General features: G+C 36.0%; 1 protein-coding gene across 26 annotated transcripts in view; it reads right to left on the bottom strand.

Moving 5' to 3' along the window:
- The window catches only part of CaMKII (Calcium/calmodulin-dependent protein kinase II), a 1422941-nt gene that overhangs the window by 1103414 nt on the left and 306728 nt on the right, over positions 1–12799 (bottom strand). For all 26 annotated transcript variants that reach the window (XR_014126880.1, XR_014126879.1, XM_081726364.1 and 23 more), the window contains one exon: positions 464–518. Coding sequence is in view for 24 of the 26 variants with exons in the window: in XM_081726364.1 (XP_081582490.1) it covers positions 464–518 (55 nt within the window). In the remaining 2 variants the exon portion in view is untranslated. The remainder of the gene's footprint in view (positions 1–463; positions 519–12799) is intronic.

The following is a 12799-nucleotide window of genomic DNA, read 5'->3' as shown; positions in this document are numbered from 1 at the left end:
AAGTTACATGTTCACAACGCATAGACCTTCTCCGAAATTTTAATTTCCCCAAAATTCCTTAATTTAAAGGGGTGGACCAAAGCAACTCTTTTAAAGTTAGGCGGTAGAGATACGTACTCCATCCAAAATCAAGGCCGATAACCTGTGATGTCCCACCACGTAACCAGAGGTCAGTGATTGGAGTCACGATATTCCAAAGTTGCCTCTGATTTGCTCAGGTCAAATTCGAGCTAACGCGGTCGTAGGTATGAAGATAAAGTTTTTCAACAAAAACATTTTTACAACTATATGTGGAAAACACGCTACATAAAACAGTAACACCTTAATAAAACAGAGGGCGGAAAGGTACTTAGAATTTAATTAAGTAAATGTACCAGTTAAATGACATCACGTGGTCATGAATCAGTTTTCTATGACTGTAAAGTACTTAAGTTTCAAAAGGTTAAAGTGTATGTATACTTACAGATCGAACACCAAATAGTGGAAGTTTTCTTCTTGTATGCTGTCATGGAGACGAACTGAAAAAAAGAAAAAAGTTTGCAATAAATGCAAAACAAATATGCATATTACAATCTGAAATAGTCACATATTCGTCACATGGAAAATACATGTATCAGAACCGTAGAACCGTTCGTCGATTGCCTTCTGACAACCCTGGTGGCACAACTGATCAAATAAGATTGATCAGATTACCATACAAGCGAACAATTTTCAAAGCGTGGTTATTCTGCGAAAAGCCATACAGTACCAAGAGGTGGCTCTCTTTGTGACTACTATCATTATCGACCAGAGAGGAGCTTTTTTCCTAAACCTCAATCAAATCCTTCACATGTGCTTGCCCTCATCCTGAAATACTATTGATGTCATCACCCTGAATGCTTCACATTTACATACAATCACACTCATCTTAAATGTCACTGATGTTCTCACCCTCAATCAACACACTCGCACTCACTCCGGCTCAGTTTCAAGTATTATTGATGCTCTAATCAATCAACTTCCTCACACTCGCACCCATCCTTAGATTAACACCTCTTCCTCGTCTTCATTCACACTTAGCCTCATATAATGTTCAGCCTTCACCCTCATTCACTTTCCTGAACTAAAATTACAGTAAAGGCTTCCGCCGCATTCACATACTAAAATAACAGTGAATAAAGTAAGGACGATTCCCACGCAAGTGAGTGGAATTTGGGGATTAGAATGATATATATGATAAATAACAGAATCAAAATTTAAATAGTTTACCTAGGATATAGATAGATTTCGAATAACCTACAAATGAAATTACACATTAATAACATGATATACATTATGAATAAAAATATACCTGTAGTGAAAGATGAAGATAAATTTATGTCTTGACTAGGGATGGTCGAAATATCCGGATAATTTATTTCGTATCCATTTTCGGAGGAAGGGATAATCTAGATAATAAACAGTATCTGGGTGACGATTCGCGGTTAACATCCGAATAACAGATAACAAATTATATCTGGATGTCGGGTAATATTGTGATACCAATATTCCATGACGTAATAGGAAATACGAATAACTAGAGTACGTTGGGCAATGTGCGATAGATTACAGGTCCGCTGAAGCACAGCGTCACATTTCAGCATGTATGCTGTAAAAGACTCAGGTCTTCAGTTAAAATGGAGTCCGAACCATCGTAATGCTCTCAATGTTCTAGCATTGAGGATCGAACCCTGTACACTAAAGGCGCGCTTACCATCAAAGAAGAATTTTCTTTGAAACGTGACTAGAGTCGAATTTGTGTCGAGTCGAGCCAAATCGACCCAAATCCTGTGTGTAGTTCCTGGTACTCTCTTCAAGTATCCTACATAGACATATTAGGCGGGCTATACAGTATAGGATAGATCCTAGGAAATCTCGTACGATTTGTCCTAGAGTCAAAATCTCAACGTGTATGGCATCAGATCGCATGTCATTTCTGTGTTCTGAACGATCCTATGAGATTTCTCTTGTTTAGAGCACGCTCTATTTCGGAAAGAAAATTCGTAAGATTTCGATTTAAGCGACATCAGGTGAGAGAAAGTGAAAACAAAACAAGTGAAAACACAAATGAAGAAGTATTTTCTGATCGTGCAGGTTTACTTTAGGTGTACCACTCGAAATAATTGTTGAAAAATTATATTAAATTATAATTTATCACTGTTTCCTAAATGATTTGCGTTGACCGACACGAAAATTATTCACATAGCATAGATACAATCCCTCGAGGGGACCATCAAAAGCAATTGTTGATAAACTACAATTCTTTTACGATTTGCATACAAATACGGGGTCCGGATATATAGTATAAAAACTCTAGTGCTAAAAACGCAAACCAAGTTGTGCTAGATGGCCTCTGGAAAGTACGAATGCTATCCAACCCGAGTCAGGGCATGGCGAGGCCGGGGACCGAGCGTCAGTCAAGGGATGCGAGCGAAGGAAGCAGGCGCGTCAGTGAATGTAATGAAAACGAGTGGGTTTCGGCAATGATACGAGTTTGGATAGCAATTGTCAAGGAATCGTGGTAGTAGCGCTCCACTTGTAAACATAAACTATAACTTCTGTAAACTATACAGAAATAAACCGGTGGTGAAAAATAGTATCACCGGTCATCTTTTATATGCACTCACTTAGGTAAATGTTTCGCAGAAGGTGTCCAGAAGTAGGCAAAACATACAAAATTTACAGGAGAAATGGAAGATGCAAGTACTTAGACCTAACACAACCCAATCAAACCTAACCTAATAAAATTGACTAACTTAAACTAACCTAATATTAATAGAAGTAAGCGAAATTCTATTACTTTTTGAAAATTAGCTGGAGCCATACACTAATATAATCAAACGTAACATAACCGTAACTAACCTGAACCAGCCTAAACTAAACTAATGTAAATAGCAACTACCGAAATTGTAACATTTTGTAGAAAAATTAGCTGGGCTCTTTCTGCTAAACATTGTCTATCACCTATTTTATCCGTCGTTAAAACATTTATAATGATTTTACACTAGTAACCCTACAATTGTAAACATAAAATACAGCTGTATTACTCTGTATTTAATTCTGTTGTTTGCAGAAATTTGATCCTTATAAATATGTCTTTTCATGCAAAGTATTAAATTTTATTTCTAAATCTTCTAAATTTTATTTGTAAATGTGGTGCTCCAAAAGTATACCAGCACCCTTCTGACATTTTTTAGAGGTATCCCATATAACAATACAGCGCCTGTTATTAATATCAGTGGGATGTGCAGTATGGTTAGCATAGTAATTCTTCAACTTTGTACTTTTATTAAATAGAACTATTTCACAATGTTGATAAACGTCATTCGGTCAGGCAGGAAAACTCTTCACGTGTATGGCAAAAAAAGGGTAGGATTTCCAACAAGATATGTCATTAACATTTTTCCGAAGATAAATCCTAAGATATTTCCTAGGATTGATCTCGTAGTGTATAGCGCGCCTTACTACCACAACTTATTATTATAACAACAAGTACATAACCATAAAAGATACGCGGTTTGTATCTGAATACTAGAAACTACTTTAGACTGCAGATCTCGGTCGTCGAGAAGTCTTCAGGGGGAAAAACATTATTTACAAGGTTCTGGGTTTGAATTTCGGAGAAAGAGATATTCGGACTCGAGCCAGAAGTTATTAATAGTTACAGAGCTCCGGGCAATCATGTTCAAAACTTTTCGGGACGGGCTTAGCGTTGTCAACGGCTCATTCACTATCGAGCCCAACCGAGAAGTAAACCGAGCCAACAGCTCACCCAACCAGTTCAGTTCAACCCGATGGCTGGCCCGAACCGAACTGAGCTGATGGCTTACTCCAACCGAGCCATCGCTCAGTTGAGCCAAGTCGAACCGAGCCGATTGACTCGTTTCAACGGAGCTGGCTTGAGCCGATGGCTCACCTGAGCCGAGTTGGTGGCTCATCCCAACCGAACCGACTCGAGCCATAGGCTCATCCCAATCGAGCCGGCTCGAACTGTTCACTCAGTTAAACCGAGCTGAGCCGGTTGGCATCACTTCGTGGGCTCAAAAATTCGACCGTGCAGGTCTCAGCCTTGATGGTAATAACTATAGTATATGACTATATTGGTGTTCACGACATTTGAGGCTGTCTAGTTATAAAAATCTATTGTCATCTCGTTATCCAGACGAGACAAGATGCGATTAACACGAAAAGTACTCGGCTGCAGGGAAGCAAACTGGACCAAAACTGATTTTGATTTTCATATATTTTGTAAATCAGACCACGAGGTATACGAATCTGAAGGAATTTGAACCATCCGACTTCCGGAACTCGAGATATCCGAAAATAAAGTGGCCAGGGAAGCAAACTCGGCCCAAACTGATTTTCATCTATTTAGTAAATTCGACCACGAGGAACTCGAATCTGAATGAATTTTAGAAATCCGACTTTTGGAACTTGAGATGTCAGAAAATAAAGCGACTAGGTTCCAAAAGTCGGAATGTTAAAATTCCTTCAAGTTCGTGTCCCTCATGGTTTAGTTTACAAAATATATGAAAACCGGTTGGGCCCAGTTTGCTTCCCTGGTCAATTTATTTTCGGATATATCAAGTTCTGAAAGTCGGATCGTTACAATTCCTTCAGATTCGTGTTCCTCGTGGCCTAATTTACAAAATATACGAAAATCAGTTTCGGCCCAGTTTGCTTCTCTGCAGCCAAGTATTCCACATTACTGCTTACATTTCTCATGGCTTTCTCTTTCCTGTCTAATCAGACCATGATTTAAAACGTACTGAACGAGCGAGCCGTTTATCAAACTCGACTCGAACTAGACCTCAAAAACAGTGACTCGGCTCGAAACTCGACTCGAGAAAATTACCTTTCACTCGACTAGTGCCCATCCCTTTAAATAATGTCCTTTTTTCTTTCCGTAAAACTCATGTTAAACTATTACAAGTTGTACAGAGACTGAGAACCAACATGTACCGTATCAACGAATGCTTGCGATATTTTAATTTCAGAACCGCAATTTAGCCAAATGAAAAAAGAAAAGAAAAAATAATTTTCGCGTCGAAGAAGAAAGAAGAAGTAAAAGAGAGAAGATATAGAAGAGAACGCGCTGTATAGTAATCAAGTCGTGAGTGGGAACCTTTCATCCCTTATGGGGATGAAATATTGTTAATTTATTAATTTAACATATACTAGATTTCATCAAAATAAAAGAATTTTATTATCGGACTTCCGAAGATAAATAAAATTAAATAAAATATATAACCGTGTTTATTTTTTAAATTGAATTCCCAGTCACGACTCCTTTTTTCACTTTTTATTTTTATTTTTTAAAGAAGAAAACGAAGAAGAAGAAGAAGAAGAAAGAAGAATAGGGAAAGAAGACAGGAAGAAGGGAAAGGAGGGAGAGTAAGAAGATGAGGAGAGGTTATGGTTGTTTCAGGAGATATGATAAAAGGAAGTGGAAAGTTATCGAATTGAGATTTGTTTCCAGTGTGATTCTGCGATGATTTGGTATTCGACTGTTCGAAAGTAGGCACATGTCAACTCACACACACCGTACCTAGCCCCAGACAACCACCATTTTCGGGTTATCCCGGGCTAGCACCGAGATAGATGAGAAAGTTTACACTAATGGTTTATTATCAATTCAGAACTGTTCGACGTTAATCCAACACATGAGGTATGATTCCTGAGACAGATTGTACTATTAAATTGGTCGCAGAGGAAAAAAAAAAATCGAATGTTTAATTGGTTTCTGGAGATTAAATATTCCAAAATATTGACAACAACGGTTAGTTCCAGCTTCTTTTGTTCTCTCTGCTCCTCTCATAGAGCCATTTCATATAGAATTAGCGTTTCTCTTTAATATTTATTATTAGTGAATTTTAGTCACTAACTACCATTAATCACCATCAACTATACATATAGGTTAAACACAAATGCTTCAATTAAAACTAACTCTAATACTCAGCCACACCCACACTCATACAGGACAATGTATAGGATTTATATATTGAAATTAAACTAACCTAACTACAATTTACAAATCAATTTATTACATTTATAAAAAATTTAATTTGGCATAACATAGGACATTATAGGTACATAGGTTTAAAAAAAATTAACATGTTTTCCATCAACATTCAAATAAGCACAATAGTGTGGAATACTACATTATAGGTATCAATGAATTTAAGTACATTACTTGCGAAACGCAGAATAAACAAACATCATGTAGCATAATTATTTTACAAGTATTGATGATATAAAAGAAAATTTTCGTTGACAATTCCGCAACGTTGAGTAGTTAAAAAAAAAAAAAGTTTTCGAAATATTCGATAAGTTTTGGTTCCTTTTAAGCAAATTATTCAACACTTGTGTCCTGTCTCAAATAACTAACCTTATTGCACTAGTTAAATAGAGACTCACTTGCACTAGTTAAAGCGTCTATATTTTTATTTTTCGTGGTCTCTACCTGAACATAGGTATTCACTTCGAAGACCTGTTATATTTGTTTTAGCACATCACTCGATGCACACCAGATAAACTTTCCGTCTATTTTCCCTTGAATTCTCTTTAACTTTTAAATCGAAAATTTCCACAGTTCACATTCTCCTCCTCAAACATAGGGAGCATATTTTTTTATTATAAATTACATTGACGAAATAGGTGTTTGGATCATTCCTAGATCCTATATATTAATCGAAATTCGATATTAAATTGTTTGGTACATTCGGGAAGACCACCACAATCAAGCTAACTTCATTTGCTGTGCAAGTCATGAAGATTTTGAAGATGTGTATATCACTGTGCTAATGAATTGATAGTTGAGTTTTTGAGACGTACCGGGAGGATTTGGGGCACACTGCTTCAGAAATTGTTACGCTTGTAATTCACAAGAAAAAAAAATCATTGAATTGGAGTTTAGAGATTTTCCGTTACGACCTGCTATTCGGATTTTTTATTATTACATGCAAATTTCATTTACAACCAAGTTATCCGAGAGATACATGCATATTAATGAATTTACAACATATTATCCACATTACATAACGCGGCAACATATATACTATCTATGTCAATATCGGGTGTCTGAAAACTATGGCAACCTAGAACGTCGACGGTAGATACCGAGCCCATACTACCTATATTCATTCATATATTTCCATATAACTCATTATAATCAATATTACTTGAAAATCAATAATAACATTTTCGTCGATAAATATATTCCATATATTCATATTCATTTCAGTATTCAATAAATATTTACATTTCATTTTTTTTCTGGGTCACATGACCCTGACAAAAGACATTTTTCCAAATAGGTTGCAAACTTTACTAGAAAACCCCGATAATATATAAAATTTTATATATTCGTTTATCCGCGTATAGAAAAATGTTTAATGTTGGCATATAGCAAATATTATGTCTGAAATCAGAACAGATTATGCAGGCACGTAAACTATCAATTGATGTAAACATAGACACATGTAGATGTACAAAGAAAAGAAAAAATCAAAGATTAGATAATATTATTGGGCCCAAACTACTAAAAGGTACACTACATACAAAACAAAAGCCAAACGAAATGAAATCAGGATCGGCAACTACTTACATTGTTGGACGATTCTCGGAAAAATAATCAGATTATGGAAAATCAGAAACTATAATGTACCCTCCCAGCAGTCACTTCTGTAACTGGTTGAAAATTACAATAAACGGTTCTATGTTGTTCTAAAACACGGAATACCTGCACGTATTATACCCTTCGAAATCTCAGTTAGTACACTCAGTCAAAATCAATTATACAGTTGTTCACATTTTTTCATGAGGTTCAGAACTGGGGGGGAGGTTCAAAGTAAAAAAAAAAAATCTCGAAGTACGAAGAAACAGAGAAAAAATGAAGTAGTGACAGCAACAAAAGAAGAAGAAAACGAAAGTACTACTCTCGACACAGATGAGTGATCGGATTTCAATATCCAACACCTCACAACCAAAATATTCATAATATATATATATATATATATATATATATATATATATATATATATATATATATATATAGATATAGATAGATAGATAGATAGATAGATAGATATAGATATATATAGATATAGACTGTTCCATAATTCGTGTTATTTTCTACAACGCTGGGAGAAGATGAAGTTTATACACTATTAATGTAAAATTTGACACTCTTATTGAGAAATATCTGAATTTTTCGAATTTCTAAAGAAAATAAAAGAAAATTGCTGTTTAGCCCCTCTTTTAGGGGTGTAAACACGAAAGTTCATTTTCCTTATGGGAGATTCAATGTTAAATTTTAGAAGCAGTTTTCTCCAATAATTATTCGTGAAGATTTTGGAGCAAATGAGTTGTATTTGTTACAAAATGGAAAAACACTCATTCACAAAGCTAGTAAAGCCGTCTCAAACATTATTTTGCGAAGGTACCCCTTTTGGGGGCAAGGGGCGTAAAAAGGTGATGGGTGATATGTTACCAAAATCCCAAAATTTATTTTCGGAATGCCAGTAAGCGTGAGATTAATCACAAATGTCACAGAATTAATGCTCCAATGTCCTTACATGTAAGAGTGACTGATAACAGGGCTACAGCCCCCTTTCAAAAATAAAAAAAAATCACCATAAATATCCTTAGTAGGGATATACGAGAAGAAGGTATTTTTGTTAATTAATGTGAAATTTGGCGTCATTGTATCAAAAGAGTATGCGTTTTTCAAATCTGGAATGTTATGTTGGTAACGTACCGCCTTAGGGGGGCACAGGGGGCGAAGCACTCGATGATGGATCTTTATAAAAATTCAAAATTTTGTTCCGGAAATGCCAGTGAGCGTCGGATTTTTCACCACTGTCACAGAATTAATATTCTAATGCTCCTTGCATGTGCCAGTGACTTATACGGGGCTATAGCCCCCTCTCAAAAAAATCACCATAAATATCCTTAGTAGTGACATACGAAAAGAAGGTACTTTCTGTCAATTAATGTGTAATTTGGCGTCATTGTAGCACAAAGGTATGAGTTTTTCACATGTGAAATATTATTTTAGTAACCACTGCCTTAGGGGGGCACAGGGGGCGAAGCATCAGATGATAGACCTTTATAAAAATTCCGAATTTTGTTCCGGAAATGCTATTGAGGGTCAGATTTTTCACCACTGTCACAGAATTGATATTCTAATGCTCCTTGCATGTACCAGTGACTTATATGGGGCTATAGTCCCCTTTCAAAAATAAAAAAAAAAAAAAATCACCATAAATATCCTTAGTAGGGACATACGAGAAGAAGGTATTTTTTTAATTAATGTAAAATTAGGCGTTCTTGTATCAAAAGAGTATGCGATTTTCAAATCTGGAATGTTATTTTGATAACGCACCGGCTTAGGGGGGCACAGGGGGCGAGGCATAAAATGATGGATCTTTATAAAAATTCAAAAATTTATTCTGGAAGTGTGAATGAGTATTAGATTAATCACAAATGACACAGAATTAATATTCCGATGCTCCTTGCATGTGCCAGTGATTGATGTGGTGCTACAGCCACCTTCCACAAATCACCAAAAATCACGATAAATATCCTTAACAGGAACATACCAGAAGAAGCTTTTTTTCTATTGGTCGATTAATGTGAAATTTGGCGTTATTGTAATAAAAAGTTATGTATTTTCCAAATCTGAAATGTTATTTTGGTAACAGGGGACAAAGGGCGCGGTTGGTAATTTTTGGCTTTGGAGGGCACAGGGGCCAAAGTATAAAAATTCCAAATTTTATTTTGGTTGTGCCAATGAGCATTAAATCAATTGCAAGGCGCACAGAATTAATGCTCCTATGCTATTTTCATGTACAATCCGCAGCAAAGAACCTGCAACATGAGCATGCAAGTTTATTGTGAAACTACGACTAACAGCGCAGGAAATCAACATAACGTCTAAGTGGCATGAATTACGCCAGGAGAAACCTCGGCGTCCTCCCCTGCACACTTATTTTGGAGCGAAAGACTTTGTCCTTTCACAATAAACATATATGCTCATGTTGCAGGTTTTTTGCTGCGGACTGTACCAGTGACTGATATTAGGCTACAATCCCCTTTCATAAAACAATAGAAATTCATGATGAATGTCCTTATACGCAAGAACCTACTGGCAGAAGGTAAATATTTTTCATTATTAAAGTGAAATTTGGCATTATTGTCGAAAAATGTTTGTTTAGAAAAAGAGCTAAAGCGACAATATGATAATGGTCATGTGTTGATCTCTTTTAGTGGCGTCAACTCAAAATTTGATTGGCCTAACTGGAGTTTCAATGTAAAATGCGGAAAGCAGTTTGCTCTATATTTATACAAATTTTGCTGTAAATTAGCAGTTTTGGGTAGAAAATACGATACCATTCCTCTTCTTCCTCCCCATTCATCTATGCATGCGTTTCTAGTTTTATTACGCCAAACCTCCAAATTGGGGAAGATAGGCAGTAAGAAAAATTTAAACTTTTCGTTATTTCCCGTGAGCGTCAAAATATTTGGAAATATACCAAAATTAATGCTTAGAAGCTACCTCCATGTGCCAGCGACCACTTTAGTGATTCAATTCCCCCTTCCCGGTCCCAAAATCATTTAAAGAACCACACCACTTTGTTTTATTATCTTCCATGCTTCTCTCTCTCCTATTCAGAATGCTTGCTAAGAGATGTTTGTTTAAGAAGCACTGGAACACGTCCGAATCATTTGTTGGCGTCCCACTGTAAGCTGATTTTAAGCAATGTCAACAAACTTTTGTTTATAAAACACCCTCTAATTCCTGACTCAACTTCTTGTTCATGTGTGCTGACAAAAGTTTCAGACCTTTTCTTATCGCAATACACCAACGATTTACGAGTTAACGTGTTGACAGTTCAATAGGATTTCGTGTCTGTAATAAACACCTGGGTTAGATTGACTTCTTCGGAAATGGACATTACATAGTAGGTGAATCTCGGGGATAGACTGGCTTAATCATTTGATAATTACTTGTCGTTTCCAGAATACTTTAAGAGTGCATTCATACTGTAGTGTCCTTCGATCATGCAGTCTTTAACTCAGGATCAGCGTGCTAATGTAATTGAATGGTACATTTTATCAGAAAAATCTGCAAGAGCAACAAGATCCCGTATAGTTAAAGAACTCGGATTAAAAGTACACGATATGCAAATTCACCGTTTGTGCAAACAGTTCCGCAGCAATTGTTTTCACACTGCCCATCTTGCATCTAGAAAAAGTGCAGGAAGATCTCCAAGTGTATCTACAGAAGAAACAAAAAGACAGGTGTTGTTATCTGTTACTAGTTCACCGCGGAAATCCCTTGCTCGTCGAAGCTTAGGCTTAAATATTAAGAAAACTACGCCACAAAGAATTTTAAGAAACTTGAAGGTAAAACCATACAAGGTCCGAATGGTGCAAGTGATTATGGTGATCGTGTTTATTTCTGTGACTGGTTTATCGAGAAGTTAAATGAAAAGCCTATGTTCTTATTTCAAGTGATGTTTTCCGATGAAGCAAAATTCTTTTAAATGGTTCTGTGTCCTCATCACATGCAAGATCTTGGTCATCGATACACCCGAACGTGAGATTAGAAGTGTCAATGGACAAACGAGGAATAATGGTTTGGTGAGGTGTAACTGCGACTGAGATGATAGGACCTTTCTTTTTTGATGAAAATGTAACAACGTCATCATACCAAAAGCTACTAAGAGAAAAAAGTATTTGCTGAACTTGATCGTTTAAATTTAGGTCAAAGTGATGAACTATGGTTTATGCAAAATGGAGCGCCAGCGCATCGCTCAAATACGACTATAAATCTTTTGAAAGAGAAATTTGGGGAACGGATTATTTCTATGGGGTCAAGTGTCGAATGGCCACCAAGAAGTCCGGATCTTATACGATGCGATTTTTTCTTGTGGGGATTCCTAAAACAAATTGTCTACCAAAAATCATGCAACAGTGTAGAGGACTTGAAACAGAGGATTGTCCACAGTATAGAGATGATCACTCCAGATATGTTGGAGAAAGTGTTCACAGTTTCTTCAGTAAATCGCATTAATTTATGTCTTGTTCGTGCAGGAGGGCATGCCGAATAAAAGTAAGTTGATTTTATGGGTTTTACACTTAGATTAATGATCTTTTTAAACAATTAGTGATAGTAGAGCCAAAAAGAGTTGTTTTCAACAAAGAATAATTTCCAGTAACTGATTCTTATTCCTCGGGAAACATTTGTTTCTATTACAACCGTCTGTCCGTGTGTATTACGTCTGCAGTACATACGAGTAAGTTGTTATATGGAAAGTTGGATAATACAGTTGGATAATACTGTAACTGAAAATACATGCTTTTCTCTTTTTACGAATAAAGCAAACAATATTGAAACTTAAAGCTCACTTTTAACTTTTAAGATCTTACTTTTCATTAAGATTTTTTTTGTTCCTGCTACGTTTTTTATTGTCATTTTGTGTTCTATTTCGAGGTGGTTCTGCTTAAGTGTGTAGAAAATACGTAGGAGAATTGTGTGAGAGATTTTCTGCTATAAAAAGAGCCCTAATTGATTTTTAAAAATAAGAAATTCTTTGATTATATTCCAGTGACACCATAACAACAAAGCTATATGCATAATCAGTTACACTGACAGAAATTTTTTGCAATAATGACAACTTACATATTAATTATGACATATTTATTGTGAATTTTTGTGATTTTTGGAAGGGGGCTGTAGCCCATATAAGTCACTGGGACATGCAATGAGCATCGG

The sequence above is a fragment of the Thermobia domestica genome, chromosome 1, assembly GCF_964235325.1.
Source record: "Thermobia domestica chromosome 1, izTheDome1.hap1.1, whole genome shotgun sequence".
Lineage (NCBI taxonomy): Eukaryota > Metazoa > Arthropoda > Insecta > Zygentoma > Lepismatidae > Thermobia > Thermobia domestica.
Note: the sequence above shows the minus strand (reverse complement) of the source record. Positions and strands in the feature narration are given on the sequence as shown.